Source organism: Bubalus bubalis, chromosome 4, assembly GCF_019923935.1.
Source record: "Bubalus bubalis isolate 160015118507 breed Murrah chromosome 4, NDDB_SH_1, whole genome shotgun sequence".
Lineage (NCBI taxonomy): Eukaryota > Metazoa > Chordata > Mammalia > Artiodactyla > Bovidae > Bubalus > Bubalus bubalis.
In genome coordinates this window covers 145,677,294-145,693,509 of record NC_059160.1, presented here as the reverse complement: position 1 = coordinate 145,693,509, position 16,216 = coordinate 145,677,294, and the positions used below count along the sequence as shown (strand labels likewise).

Below are 16,216 nucleotides of genomic sequence, written 5' to 3'. Positions count from 1 at the left end.
GGGGGCCTTTATCATCAAAGGCAACTAGACTGTTCTGAGCAGGAGCATCGTGGTACACCCTCCTCCCTGTGCACCAAAGGATGGAGGGAAACAGGCAGAGTCCCCAAGAACAAAATAATCATAGGGAAGCCACAGGGCACACTGCAAATGGTGCCTGGCACACAGTGGGGCCAGGATAGCTGTTTGCAGAGGATAAATTGAAAGCAGCAGGTGTGGATGCACCCGGGCCCTCAGCACCCCTCAGGGGCCAGGCCATATGCTTCTGTGACTATTCGTGGGCAAGTGAAGCTGCAGAGGCCACGTGTTGCTTGTGCTGGGGAGTGGGAGAGTAGGGTGGTGTGCAGTGGGACATCATGTGGACAGCCCAGGTGGGAGGAACGAGGCTATGGGTTGGGCGTTTCATCTGCTTGGGAAGACAGCTGCTTTGAGCATTCTTGGGAATAAGTTGAGAGGCTTTGTGGCTTTTCTGCCTTCATTGAGAACATTTTCTGTCCCCACTTAGGAGAGCAGGGTGCCGTGTATGTTTCTTTGAGTAGTACTCAAGTCCTGAAAGCTCCATCTCATAACTTCTACTTCAGTCCAGGACAAAGAGCTACTGTCTTTTTTTCATGGGTCTGCCTTCTCTGTTTCTTGGATTGTTAAAGAACTGGCTGGCTTCAGTTTATCCTTGAATATGCCAGGTTATTTTTTCCAAAAAAAGTTATTTTTATGATGCATTTATTTTTCAGTTTTAAAGGTAGAGTATCACTGTATATACTGAAAATATTTTTATGCAAGTAAATAGTGGTACTTATTTTATATGAAATAAACAGCAGAACTATAAATAGTAATAAATTGCTCTGATCCTTTATAATAACTATTTAACATTCTGCTTAGATTTTCTTTCAGTCTTCTTTCCCAGGCATGTATACTTTTGCACATACTTGAAATTACTGTGTGAATATAATTTTTATATTCTGTTTTTAAAAAAACACCTAAATGCTGTAATATGAACTATTAAATGAGAAAAACAATGCACAGATGTAGGTTGATAATATTATTTAGGGAGCTCTACTAACACCTGGAGAGGGTGTGAGGCATGTGGAATGCCAGAACTCCAAGTAGAAAAACAGCCAGAGACCCAAGCAAGATATTCCATCAAGGTAAAAATGGTTAATTAATCATAAAAGGTAAACAGTCTTGTTATGACAGCAAAGGACATAATTTCCACTGATTATATTAGCAAAGATTTTTTGATGGTCCTCTTATTTGTTGGCCAGGATATATGTAAATTGATGTAAATATTCTGGAAAGAAGTTTGACAGCATATATCAGGGGCTATATATTTGTTTACTAATTATATTTTCTCGCTGGTCTATCATCTGGTGGATTAATTTTTTAAATTGAGTTATATTGAGTATTTAAAATAATCAAGATAACAACTTATTCTATTTACAGATCCTTTTTCACAATCTGTTGCTTGCCTTATCTTCTTTTAAGCATCCAGGTGTGTTATATTTTTTTATAGTTAGGTTTGTTGATCTGTTTCTTTGTAGTCTTTATTGCTCCTACGTTGAAAAGTCATCCTCAATTAAGGGGCTGTATAAATGTTAAAGTCTGTTTACTTCTGATTATAAAGAAGGCTGAATGCCGAAGAATTGATGCTTTTGAACTGTGGTCTTGGAAAAGACTCTTGAGAGTCCCTTGGGCTGCAAGGAGATCCAGCCAGTCCATCCTAAAGGAGATCAGCCCTGGGTGTTCATTGGAAGGACTGATATTGAAGCTGAAACTGCAATACTTTGGCCACCTGATGCGAAGAGCTGACTCATTTGAAAAGACCCTGATGCTGGGAAAGATTGGGGGCAGGAGGAGAAGGGGAAGACAGAGGATGAGCTGGTTGGATGGCGTCACTGACTCAATTGACATGGGTTTGGGTGGACTCCGGGTGTTGGTGATAGACAGGGAGGCCTGGCGTGCTGCAGTTCATGGGGTCGCAAAGAGTCAGACATGACTGAGCGACTGAACTGAACTTCTGATATTTTGGTTTGATTTCAAAAAATATTAAAAATGTATTCTATCTAGAGTTTTATTTTCTTAGGTTAAGAGTCTTTTTCTCTCTTATTTTCCCAGAATTGTTCATTGGCTATGCTGACATCGGTTAGTAACCCTTTTCTTCCCTAACTTATTTGTGAGGCCTCATTTAGCACTTATTAAATTATGACAGAGATCAAATTGCCAACATCCGCTGGATCATGGAAAAAGCAAGAAAGTTCCAGAAAAACATCTATTTCTGCTTTATTGACTATGCCAAAGCCTTTGACTGTGTGGATCACAATGAACTGTGGAAAATTCTGAAAGAGATGGGGATACCAGACCACCTGATGTGCCTCTTGGGAAATTTGTATGCAGCTCAGGAAGCAACAGTTAGAACTAGACATAGAACAACAGACTGGTTCAAAATCGAGAAAGGAGTATGTCAAGGCTGTATATTGTCACCCTGCTTATTTAACTTATATACAGAGTACATCATGAGAAATGCTGGGCTGGATGAAGCACAAGTTGGAATCAAGATTGCAGGAAGAAATATCAATAACCTCAGATATGCAGATGACAGCACCCTTATGGCAGAAAGCAAAGAACTAAAGAGCCTCTTGATGAAAGTGAAAGAGGAGAGTGAAAAAGTTGGCTTAAAGCTCAACATTCAGAAAAATAAGGTCATGGCATCTGGTCCCATCACTTCATGGCAAATAGATGGGGAAACAGTGGCAGACTTTATTTTTCTGGGCTCCAAAGTCACTGCAGATGGTGACTGCAGCCATGAAATTAAAAGATGCTTACTCCTTGGAAGGAAAGTTATGACCAACCTAGATAGCATATTCAAAAGCAGAGACATTACTTTGTCAACAAAGGTCCGTCTAGTCAAGGCTATGGTTTTTCGTGTGGTCATGTATGGATGTGAGAGTTGGACTGTGAAGAAAGGTGAGTGCCAAAGAATTGATGCTTTTGAACTGTGGTGTTGGAGAAGCCTCTTGAGAGTCCCTTGGACTACAAGGAGGTCCAACCAGTCCATCCTCAGGAGATCAGTCCTGAGTGTTCATTGTAAGGACTGATGTTGAGGCTGAAACTCCAATACTTTGGCCACCTGATGCAAAGAGCTGACTCATTGGAAAAGACCCTGATGCTGGGAAAGATTGAGGACAAGAGGAGAAGGGGACGTCAGAGGATGAGATGGTTAGATGGCATCACCAACTCGATGGACATGAGTCTGGGTAAAGTCTGGGAGTTGGTGATGGACAGGGAGGCCTGGTGTGCTGCAGTCCATGGGGTCGCAAGAGTCGGACATGACTGCATGACTGAACTAAACTGTTCAGTTCAGTTCAGTCACTCAGTTGTGTCCAACTCTTTGCAGCCCCATGAATTGCAGCACGCCAGGCTTCCCTGTCCATCACCAACTCCCAGAGTTCACTCAGACTCACGTCCATCGAGTCGGTGATGCCATCCAGCCATCTCATCCTCTGTCATCCCCTTCTCCTCCTGCCCCCAATGCCTCCCAGCATCAGAGTCTTTTCCAATGAGTCAACTCTTCGCATGAGGTGGCCAAAGTACTGGACTTTCAGCTTTAGCGTCATTACTTCCAAAGAAATCCCAGGGCTGATCTCCTTCAGAATGGACTGGTTGGATCTCCTTGCAGTCCAAGGGACTGAAATTAGGGGCTGTATTTTCTGGACTGTAGATTTTCATTATATGATCTCTTTTCCTACTACCCTCTGTTTTAATCCCTGCAGCCTTATAAAATTGGTTATCTCCCTACTTTCTTCTCTTTTAGAGAGTCTTGCTTGCTTATTCCCTGGTTGAGATTTAAAACCATTTTATCAAGTTAAAAAAAAAAACTTTTTTGGATTTGAGTCAGAATTGCATTAAACAATCTATAATTTACCTTCTTAAAAAAATCACCATTGTTATAGTATTTTGACTTGTTGTCAATGAATGTTATATATCTTCAGTGTACAAATCTATTTTTAAAAATATATTTGTGAACTTTCCTACTTTTCTTAATATTGGTCAAATGCATTTTCCATTATGATTAGCTCCATATTTTGTTTATTTATTTATTTATTTTTGTTTTATTATTTAAAATTTTTTTATTTTTCTGTATTTTTGAGCTCTATATTTTATATTATATTGCTGTTTGGGATAGGATCCTTAAAACTATATTTACTGTAGGCATTTAGGGATATTATTGAACTTTGCATGCTTAGTTTGATTAGCCACTTTGCTGAGATCTTTTTAATTTGTGTACCTTGTCAGATGACTGCTTTGTTGAGGTTATGCAGTCATTTCATATACACATAATCATCATTTTATCTGTTTCTGATAAAAAACTGTTTTTTTCTTTATCTGTTATGCTTTCTATTTCTTTGGCCAGAATGTCTATGACCGTATTTAGGGATACTGATGATGGAAGGCATCTTTATTTTGCTCTTTGTTTTAAAGGGAAAGCTTCTGACACTTTTCCTTGTTGTTCCCAGCAGGTCTGAGATCCATTGATTTTATCCACAGGGCCTGTTATGATTTATAACCACAACAAGAAACCTTTCTAGACCTTTGAGCATCTGGCACAAAGTACTAGGGGGCTCATTGTTTGGAAAGGTTTGCTTTGTCTAGAATCTTCAACTTGCCTCAAAGTTTGAGCCTGCAGGGCTGATCCAGTCCTCAGTCTCTTTTTATTGAAAGTCTGACCTCTGGCATTCATTCCTCCCCGTAAGACTTTGCACTCTCTTCTGCAAACCCCATCTTGCTGATCTAAGAGCAGGTCCCTGACATTGGACAGCAGCCGGGCTGAGGTCACCTAGCATAGCCCTGGACCAGAGGAAACAGTAAAGACACTTTTTTTTTTTTTTTTTGATTGAGCCTTGGGGCTTGTGAGATCTTAGTTCCTTGACCAAGAATTGAACCTGGGCCCCCTGCAGTGGAAGTTCAGAGTCCCAACCACTGGACCGCCAGGGGAGTCCCTAAAGACACTTAATGGGATGTCTTACCTCCCTGGTTCCTCAGTCTTTTGGATTTTTGCCCTTACCTCCATTTGCCCCCTTTCTATCCTCAGACCAGCTCAGTGAGGTCACCAGTAACTCTGTCCTGCCCACTGAGCCTGGTCCACCTCTGCTGGTAATGTTCTCTGGGGGTCTTCCTACTCCACTGGAAAAGTAGATGCAAAAGGAGGTTAATACAGTATGAGGTCAAGAGGTCTCTTTCAGGGACTGAAGCTTAGGGTTGTCAGGGAAGGCTTCATGGAGGAGGTGACATTTGAGCTGCTCTTAGAGTCAGAATAGACATTCTGTGAAGCACATAAGGGTGAAGGGCTTCAGTTTTGATTATTTCCATAGACTTTGCATTATTGCTGCTGTTCAGAATAGGATCTTTTTCTTTCTTCTTTCCTCCCTCCCTTCCTTTCTTCCTGTCTTCTCCTCTTTAGAATACTTTAAAATATTTAAAATATGAATTAAAAAAATTTTTTTAGAATATAGTTGATTTATAATGTTGTGTTAGTTTCTGCTGTACTGCAAAATGAGTCAGTTATGAGTGAACATATATCCACTCTTTTTTAGATTCTTTCCCCATATAAGCCCTTACACAGTACTGAGTAGAATTCTCTATGCTAATCAGTAGGTCCTTATTAATTATCTGTTTTACATATAGTAGTGTGTATATGTCAATCCCAATCTCAATTTATCCCTCTTCTCCACACCCCTCACCCCATAACCATAAGATTGTTTTCTCCATCTGTGACTCTATTTCTGTTTTGTAAATACGTTTATTTGTACCATTTTTTAAAATTCCACATATAAGTGATATCATACTCTTATATAACTGAGAAAGATTTGTTCTCTGTCTGACTTTCTTCACAGAATAAGATCTTTAAAAGCTGTCTTTTATTGTTGGCATATAGGAATGTTATTGAATTTTGTGTATTAATTTTGGAACAAGCTTCAAAGGCTTAGAGTCCTGGGGAAGTCTGGCCTCTTGAGGGAAAAGACCACAGTTTGCTGAGAGATGGATCAGTGCTGTCTGGGTCAGTGAGTGCTCCTGGCGGGGGCAATCACCAGTAATGCGGGCCTCCAGAAAGACTTCTAGAAGAGGTGGGATGGGACCTGGCCTTGAAGCATGGAGCATTGTGGGTAGGATGTGAAGGGGAGGGCAAAGTGAAAGATGAGTAGGGAAACAACATTTGTAGTAGGCCCACTATTTACCTGCTAGGCACTTGGTTAGTATATTGAGTACTGTATTAAAATATCATGTTATTTATTTTTGGCTGTGCTGGGTCTTCACTGCTCCAAAGGCTTTTCTCTAGTTGTGGTAAGTGGGGTCTACTCTCCAGCTTCAGTGCACAGGCCTCTTTGTGGTGCTTCTCTTATTGCTGAGCACAGGCTCCAGGGTGCACTAGCTTCAGTAGTTGTGACATGTGGGCTCAGCAGTTACAGCTACCAGGCTCTAGAGTACAGTCTTGAGTTGTGGTGCACGGGCTTAGTTGCTCTGTGGCAGGTGGGATCCTCTCAGGTCAGGGATGGAACTTGTGTCTCCTGCTTTGGCAGGTGAATTCTTTACCACTGAGCCACCAGGAAAGGCCCACTGAGTACTTTCTCTGAAATTTACTTTTCCTGACAGCCTTACTAGGTAGACAATGCTGTCTCCATTTTAAAGATGAGAAAACTGAGGCTCAGCAAAGGTAAGGGACTTAGATGAGCTGGACAGCTAATTTCCGAGCCTCCATACTTTCAATGTCTCTCTGCTGCTGTATATATGAAACAGCTTTATTGAGATATAATTCACATACCATATAGTCCATCCGTTTAAGGTGTACAGTTCAGTGGTTTTGAGTATATTCAGTGTGCAACTATCACCGCATTCAATTGTGGAACATTTGCATTACCCCTGCAAAGAAATCCCTCACCCCTCAGTACCCCCAGCCCTGGGTAACCAATAATCTACATCCTATCTTTACATTTGCCTGTTCTGGACCTTTCATGTAAATGGGCTCATACAGCATATTGTCCTTGGTGATAGGCTTATTTCACTTACCATAGTGTTTTTAAGGCCCGTCTATGGCTTAATGGTAAAGAATCCTCCTGCCAACCAGGAGATACGGGTTCGACCCCTGGATCAGGAATATCCCTGGAGAAAGAAACGACAACCCACTCCAGTATTCTTGCCTGGGAAATCCCATGGACAGAGGAGCCTGGTGAGCTACAGTCCATGGGGTCACAAAGAGTCAGATATGACTTAGCGACTAAACAACAGTATATATTGGTATTTTATTCCTTTCTGTTGCCAAACAAAATGAAAGTGAAAGTGAAGTCTCTCAGTCATGTCTGCCTCTTTGTGACCCCATAGACTGTAGCCTACCATAGCCTTCTCCATCCATGGGATTTTCCAGGCAAGAGTACCGGACTGGGTTGCCATTTCTTTCTCCAGGGGATCTTCCCAACCCAGGGATCGAACCTGGGTCTCCCCCTTTGCTGGCAGATGCTTTACCCTCTAAGCCACCAGGGAAGCCTGCCAAACAAAATGAGTATACCACATTTTATCTATTCATCTGTGGATGGACACATGAGTTGTTTCCATTTTTTGGCTATTATGAATAATGCGAGGATGAGATGGTTAGATAGTATCACTGTCTCAATGGACATGAGTTTGAGCACACTGTTAGGGAAGGACAGGCAAGCCTGGTGTGATGCAGTCCCTGGGGTCGCAAGGGTCAGACATGATTTAGCAACTGGACAACAACACCACGAGTAATGCTGCTGTGAATATGTGTACTGTTTTGTGTGGACACATGGTTTCATCTTTCCCAGATATACACCCAGGAGTGGAATTGCTGGATCATGTGCTAACTAGGTTTAACCATTCAAAGAACTACCAGACTATTCTTCAGAGAGGCTTCCCTGCTGCCTCTTGGACAGACCTATTTTCAGAGTGACAGGACAGGGAAGAAGGTGAAACCACAAAGTCTGTGTGAATTGCCTCTTTTCACAGAAGTAGACTGTTATAAAGCACTCTTAAGACTGTGACTTCACTGTTGAGTCTGATGATCCAGGAAGGACGTGTGGGTCCTGCAGGGCCTCAGGCACACGGCCATGTGGCCTGGTCGTTGGTGTGCTGGCAGAGCTCTGCCTTCTGCATTCTGGCTAGCAGGCTGTGCTATTAGAGAACGTGCTAGAATCAGCCCTAAGTTCAGGGCGCTAGATGGGGACAAGTGTGGTGAATGGTAACGAATGCTCTTGGAGGAAAGAGGAGAAGGTCTCGAGCCTGGCACAGGGAAGATGATGGGTCGGGGAGAAGGGAGGCAGTAGGAGAGACAGGGTCAGGGTCTTTGGGGTTGGGGGCAAGTCTGTGGTCAACTGTGGCTGCTAACTCTGGTCTTTGTCCTTTGACTGCAGACCTGGCCGAGTGCAAGCTGGTTTCCTTCCCCGTCGGCATCTACAAGGTCCTGCGAAATGTCACTGACCAGATTCACCTCATCACGCTGGCCAACAACGAGCTCAAGGCCCTCACCAGCAAGTTCATGACCACGTTCTGTCAGCTCCGAGGTAGACCGGGAGGGCATTCTGGCTCTTGCTCTGAAGGCTCCGACCCTCTCTGGGAACTGTCACCAGGGCTGGTCCCCTGGTCAGAGGGTCTCAGGAAACAACTCCCAAGGAGGGCCTTTAAGGGTGGACCCGTGTCCTCCCTGCAGCCTGGATATCTCCCCTACCTCTAGCTGGCTGTGAATCAGATTGACTCATGGTTAAGGCCATGGGTCCTGGAGTGATTCTTTTGTTTTGAATAGACCAGCAGGGTATTTGGGGTCTTGCAGCTCTGGAGTAGTTTTTTCTCGGTAGACTTGTTAATGAGCCCCCTTCTGCACCCCGCCAATCTAGCACTGTTTTCCCATATGGCTTTTTCAGTTCAGGAGTGACATGTCGGGGATGTTGTTTTCTCTGCTGTGCACACGCAGAGCAAGTGGACTTGGGTGCTTGGCAGAGAGATGAGCAGGAGGCTGACAGGTGGGCGTTATGATGCATATGAAATTTCTCCTCCAGATGGAGGAGCAGAATGCAGTGGCCACTGCGTGTCCACTCCCTGCTCCTTCATCCTTCTGCAGGAGTTCACTGCTGCTCAGCCCAGTGACCTGTGGGGTGGAGCTGTAGCCTGGGGGCTTGGTGTGTGTTTGTGAAATGGTGGGGTGGGAGAGAGAATTGGGGAGGGCACAGAAGAGGTGATTCCTGCCTTCTGGAATTCTCTATGTGTTAGGGGCATGAAAGGGGTCTTAGAGTCTGTTTAAAGAAACCAGTATGTAAAATGCTGCTGATGGAATCTGAGGGACCTGAACAGCCTATTTCCTGCAGCTTCCCAGAGGAGATGTGGACTCTGGCGGAGCCCAGAGAGGAGAGGGAAACGTAAATTGGCAAACCTGGTCCAGGGACAGGAAGCAGTTTGGACAGTGGCTTGGGAGAAAGCTACAGGCGGGACCTGGGCTGGGTGCAGACACGAGGGCCGGGAGGAGGGATTGATCCGTGTGGTCGTTTCTGACTGAAGCTCACAAAGCTCATTGCATTTGTGTTTAAAATGTTAAAGTGCTTATGATGGGGGGTGAGTCAAGGAATCCCAGGGCTAGACATGTTTCCCCAGGAGCATCTGTGGATGGTTTTCACCAGGACCATTTTACCATCCTTCCTTTTCTGGTGGCTGCTTCTTTACACAGGTGAGATGGGTCCTTCTAGCCAGGGGGGCCCTTGGACCAGCAGCTGTCAGCCTGGCTGAAATTAGAATCGATTTGCCTCGGCTTTACCCCAAGACCCATTGAATCAGAATGTCTGGGTGTGGGTCTGGGTGGAGGCATCTGTTAAAACCTAAATCAATCATTCTAAAGTGCTGGCAGCCAAAATTGAGACCGTAGTTTAGACCAACGCAAATGCCAAACTGAACTGAACTGAAATGCCAAAGAGACTAGCATGTAAGTTATGAGTGACTCAGATTGGTAATGATAAGGAGTGGTGGGTACTGTGGCCAACTGGTACCTGCCCTGCTCAGCTTCTGCCAGACGTGCCATGGGATTGTTCTTTTTTTCCTTCTATTTTTTGGCCACATCATGCAGCATGTGGGAACTTAGCTCCCCAACTGGGGATCAAACCTGTGCCTCCTGCAGTGAAAGTGTGGAGTCTCAACCTCTGGACCATCAGGAAAGTCCCTGGGATTGTTCTGATTATTTTATTCAATTGAAGCTAGAAAGATGGGTCTTTATGTGAAATTTATCCATTTTTACTTTAACGTGGAAGCCAATAAAACACATTTTGCAAGTTAGACTTAGCCAGTTGAGAGAATCTCCCATAAAATATTAGAGCTGTTTCTGCCATCTCATCTCACAGTGGAAACAGAAGGTCAGGGAAAGAAGCGATGTGTCCAGGGTCTTCTAGCAGGACACTCACATCACCCACTCCGCAGGCGGGATTGCCTTTCCAGACCACCTGCATTAGTTAGCTCAAGGGCCTCCTGGAGAGGACTTGACATTTGGCAGCACCTTGTGGAATGAGTGAGCAGGCCCTTTCCTGGGGACACAGCAGCAAGTACCAGAGAAATACACTTAGGGTCCCTATATTTGTGCCTCAGTTGTGAAAATATGCTTACCATGATACCCTTCCATCAGTCAGTCGTGAAAATGTACTTATCATGATACCCTTCCATCAGAGGTCTGTAGAAGGATGCTGTTTGCCCTCCCTCCTGTGCTCTGGTACTCCTGCCTCCCCTATACCACCTTGGATTACAAAGAGAAGGCCCTGGTGTGCCCAGTGATTGGACTTCACAGAGGCAGCAGTGGACCCAGGGAGGGTGACCAGGAATAGAGGGGCCGGAGCGGAGAGACTCACCTGGCTTCTACAGTGATGTCTCTGGGTCCCAACCTTTATTCTGGTTTCTTTTTCAAATAGAAAAACCTTTTCCTATCAAGTGTGACAAGGAGGCTTGAATAGGCTTTGCTAGGCTCCTCATCTCCTGCTAGCATCCTCTTGTGGGTTCTTGACAGAGAAGGTTGGCTGCCTCAGTGTTGGGGAGAGAGCGGCCTGCTTACTCCATGCCTGTGCCTGTCAAGTGGTCTCCTGTGGGTACTCTGGACACTTCTTTTGCTGGAGTCATGGCCCATTTGAAGTTAGATGGTTTTTTTTTTTTTTCACTTTATTTTTTAGCCACATCATGCAGCAGGCAGGATCTTAGTTCCCCAATCAGGGATCCAACTTGTGCCCCGCCCGCCACCCTCTGCAGTGGAAGTGCTAGGTCCTAACCACTGGGAAACCAGGGTTGTCTTTAATGGTTACATCCCCGTGACATCTTTCACCCAACTTATAGTGGGAAAAAGCAAGATCTGAGATGGACAATGGCACAGATCGTATCTGTCCAAAGGGCAAGTAGGCTCTGCTGAGAGTGGGTCCCTATGTCTGGTTGTGGCTCCTCTGGCTCACCTTCTCCTCCCATGTTCCCATCTCTCCACTTCCTCCTGATGCAGGTCATTCAGGTCTTTTTATTGAGTGTATCCTGAGTCTGCCAGGCCAGAGGTGTCCAAGACACACCTGCAGAAATAGACAAAGACCATCCAAATGAGAACCAGCAGAGGCATTTCATTCAGAGCTTGCTCTAGCCAGGGATTCAGCCACTGTCACTTGCATTTAGCAGGGAGTCAAAGGCAGACAGAGGAGTGGGAAGGCTTTATAGTGGATGAAAGGGAGAAGGCTTCAGGTGTGCCTGAAGGCAGGCTGGGAGCCCAGGGAAGCTGGAGGCAGGCGGGCCAGCTGGCTGCAGGGCGTCCTGTGTGATTGCTTAGGATGTACTTCTGGCTGTCTCCTCTTGGTCCTAAATGGAATATTGGGATAAACATTAGGGAAACTCAATAATCAAGTTCTGGCCATTTGAGGCCAAGTGTTACAGAGGATGTTATTTGTCTTCCTGGATAGTTGATGGAGATGGTAGTCTGACTGCCTACAAGTCTGACTTAACAGAAGGCTAGCTTCCTGGGTGGTTGCTTTACTAACCGGATGATTTCCTGGACAGGATGCTGCAGGTTATGGGTCACAGATCTATTTTTATACTTGGTCTGGCCATTGTCTGTGTGTATATTCAGTCTCACAGCCTGCTTTTCAGCTCAGTTCACTGGCTTCTCCTGAGCACCTGTTCTGGGCCTGGCAAGGGCATGAACCAGTGACCAATAACACTGGACCCAAATTCCCTGGGCACTTAGCACCCCCAGCTCCACACTGAGGGTTTTACATGCGTCATCTCATTTCACTGTCATAGTGTTGCAGGAAGGGGGACCCCTTCCAGGGCCCAAAACCAGGCTCTTGTCTAACCCTCAGAAATGAATTGTCCGAGGAGACACATGTGCTGACAAAGCAAGAGATTTTATTGGGAAAGGGCACCTGGGTGGAGAGCAGTAGGGTGAGGGAACCCAGGAGAACAGTTCTGCCACATGGCTTGCAGTCTTGGGTTTTATGGTGATGGGATTAGTTTCCAGATTGTCTTTAGCCAGTCATTCTGACTGAGAGTCCTTCCTGGTGGTACACGCCTTGTTCAGCCAAGATGGATGCCAGAGAGAAGGATTCTGGGAGGTGGTTGGACGCGTGGTGTTTCCTTTTGACCTTTCCCGAACTCTTCCGGTTGGTGGAGGCTTATTAGTTCCCTGTTCCTTACCAGGACCTCCTGTCGTAAAACACGCATGCACATGGTTACTACGGTGCCTGACCAGGGTGGGCGCTTTCAGTCAGTGTGCTTCCCCTAACAATAGCAGTGACACTTGGAAGGGTAAGAAAACCAAGAGCTAGACCTTGGAGAGCTCACAGTCTCCCAAGGAGGCAGGTGTGTAAGCACAGAAGTAAAGTGAAGTGAAGTTGCTCAGTCGTGTCCGACTCTTTGCGACCCCGTGGACTGTAGCCCACCAGGCTCCTCCATCCATGGGATTCTCCAGGCAAGAATACTGGAGTGGGTTGCCATTTATAATGTAAGGGGATGTTTACTCCAAGTCTGGAGCCTCTGGGAAGTCAGTACACTTATTATCTTTGTTTTCCATGAGGAAACTGAGGCACAGAGAGCTTAAGGAACTTGACCGAGGTCACGCAGTGAGAGGATGGGGAGGACTGTGGGTCCAGATCCAGAGCTCCTTAATAAACTACTGACGGGAGTAAGTGTTTGCACAGTTTTGCAACTTGCTGCTTTTACTTGGCAATAGATTTTAGGAACTGGTTCACGTTGGTACAGTGAGACCCACATTATCCTTTTCATGGGGGTGGGACGATTAGCACTTGAGTTTAGTCTGTCCCAGACTCATCAGTTAGAAGAGTTTTCTCCAAGAAGTGGATGTGGCTTTCAGAAACTTCACTCTGTTCCCCTCTGTCCCCCACAGGTAGCAACTGTCTGTGTGCGAAGCATCTTCAGTGCTGAGTATGGGCCATTTGAAGGACAATCATTGTCCCACCCAACCCGCTGACTCTGCCCTGCAGGAGGGCCCTAGCAGGCAGAAGAGTAATTGCTCAATGATGCAGGGTCCCAGCAGCCAAGGTGCTGATTGATCCTCAGTGGGCGGGTATTTTTGGAGCTGGCACATTCCTTTACCACCAGGCTGAGTAATTACTACAGGCCGGCCACATCTGTCCCTTAATGGAATCGGCAGGGCTTGTCTCTCCCCTGGGGTCAGTCTGAGGCCCCTGAATCAGCCCTGACAATTGTTCAAGATAAGGATGATGCAGAAGTAATAAGAGGAGCTTGGGGGAAGGAGAGATCCATCTAGCCAACACCAGAAACCACAGTTCAGAAGAGATAGTAAATAAGGGAATGTCAGGCCTGTCTGCTCTCAGGCGGGGGACAGTCTGGGGAGTGGGATAGAGGAAGTTCTCCCAGAGCCCCTGTCTGTCCTCAGAGCCCAGGTTGTTTGACTCTGAACCCTGGCACAAAACAGCAGGAAGAAATATGCGGAGCTCCTTGAATATAGCTCCCTGGGCCAAGAGGGCATTGAGACCCTGGGCATAATTGTGAAAGTCTGATTGATTTTCCTGGAAGCCACATGTCCCAGCAGCAACCGCCTTCTCTTCTTTTACCTTTTGAGTCTTGCCTTTAATGTTAGCTTTTAATTTTTTTTCCCCACAAAAAGCTCCATAATCCAGTAATTAAGTCTTGTGGATCTCATACCCCTCTAACAGAAATAGTTCCATTTATTGAGTGCTTCTACTTTTCAGAGATTATCCTTTTCATTTTCAAATATGGGACCGAGCACACAGTAGGTGCTTAATAAATGTCTATATTTTGCCACACATCCTGCTTTTCACAAGACTCACAACTCATTCTCACAGCCATGCTGTGAATGGGCAGGGAGGACCTTCTCACGGAGGCTGTTCAGGGAGAGGATGGGCCTAAGGACACATGACGAGTTAGGTCAGTACCAGCTCCTCTTGGTTTTTAGCCCATCATTCATGCACCACTAAGTAAGCAGAGACTTGCTGAGGATCTACTCTGAGGACAGGTGCAGCAGGAACTAGGCACGCAAAAGTGGAAAAAGAAGGCCCACTTCTCATGGGGAAGCTGGCTGGGGTTTGCACCCTAGCTTGGGGGTTGGGAGAGGAGAGTCAGATTAGCTAGGGGAGAGGGTGGGGTTCTGTGTGACCTTGGACAAGTTATTTCATCTCTCAGTAAACTGGAGGTAGCAGATGATAGTAAAATGAAAATGATGATTGTGTGTAAACCCCAGAAAACTAGTGCCTGGAGCAGAGTGCTGCTCCTTAGATGTTAGCCATCATTATTCCTTTTTGTTTCAAGCCCCATATCCTGAAAGACTGGGCATCTGGCATAAGAGCTCTTGCCTGGAACCCCCTCCCCCATCCAATCCCAGCACTTCAATACTTTGTTAACCCAGCAGGAGCCTGACTCACTGGCGTGGGTTCACACTGCCTTCCTAGTGCAGATCTGGGCCCCCTTTGAAGATCAGTAATAGAAAGCTTTCCCTTCCTTGCCAGTTTCAGCACAGCCCCTCCGATTACCCTAACGCAACCAAGGAGCTGAACGCCAAGGGTGCAAACCCTGCTTTCCAGCCACAATTCCCTCTGCGCCTTTTGCTTTTCAATGATGCTTCTGAGCTGGTGGGGAGGCTGCCTTTCAGGCCAACTCAGCTCCTCCTTCTTGCAGCTGAGCATCACCTTAGACCCTGGAGCTGAAAAAAAGGCTGGACTTCAGAGAGCAACCTTCCCTGGGGAACAAGAAGCTGGGCAGGGGTGTGATTTTGTAGCCCCAAGTCTCAATCTTGACAGCAGTGATCTCTAGAGGAGGATACACCAAGCGATGATTTGGAAACCTGCCTTGGCTTTATTGAGTAAAAAAGCAGGAATCAAAAGAGCATATAGGCTATGATTCCATTTTTAAAAAATATTTATTTGGGTGCACTGGGGCTTAGCTGAGGCATGTGGGATCTTTAGCTGTGGCATGAGAACTCTTAGTTACGGTATGTGGGATCTAGTTCCCTGACCAAGGATTGAATCTGGGCCACCTGCATTGGGAGCATGGAGTCTTAGCCACTGGACCACCAGGGAAGTCCTCCTCCATTTGTTTTTATAATATCTATCCATCCATCTATCTATTAGTATGTACATAGGAAAATATAGACTAGTGAATACCAGACAACTGTGGTTCTAGGGGTGGAAACAGGATTTTCATTTTCCGTGTTCCATATTTTTGTGATGTCTCTATTTTTACAATGAGCACGCATTGCTTTTTATCAGAAGATGCGTTTAAAATGAAACAAACTGTATCGGTTACGATAGGCCCGTTTTGGATTAAAGTGAAAGTAAAAGTCGCTCAGTTTTGTCTGACTCTCTGCGACCCCATGGACTGTAGCCTGCCAGGCTCCTCTGTCTGTGGAATTCTACAGGCAAGTATACTGGAGTGGGTTGCCATTCCCTTCTCCAGGGCATCTTCCCAACCCAGGGATCAAACCGGGGTCTCCTGCATTGCAGGTAGATTCTTTACCATCTGAGCTACCAGGGAAGCCTCAGTTTTGCATTAGGAACTCAGACAGTAAAGCATCTGCCTACAATGTGGGAAACCTGGGTTTGATTCCTGGGTCAGGAGGATCCCCTGGAGAAGGAAATGGCAACCCACTCCAGTACTCTTGCCTGGAAAATCCCATAGACAGAGGATCCTAGTAGGCTACAGCCCATTGGGTTGCAAAGAGTCA

At 45.7% G+C, this 16,216-nt stretch overlaps 1 protein-coding gene across 1 annotated transcript in view; it reads left to right on the top strand.

Moving 5' to 3' along the window:
* Nucleotides 1–16,216, top strand: part of LRRC20 (leucine rich repeat containing 20) — a 71,787-nt gene that overhangs the window by 28,575 nt on the left and 26,996 nt on the right. The window contains exon 3 of the mRNA XM_006078069.4: nt 8,415–8,564. Within this exon, the coding sequence (XP_006078131.1) occupies nt 8,415–8,564 (150 nt within the window). The remainder of the gene's footprint in view (nt 1–8,414; nt 8,565–16,216) is intronic.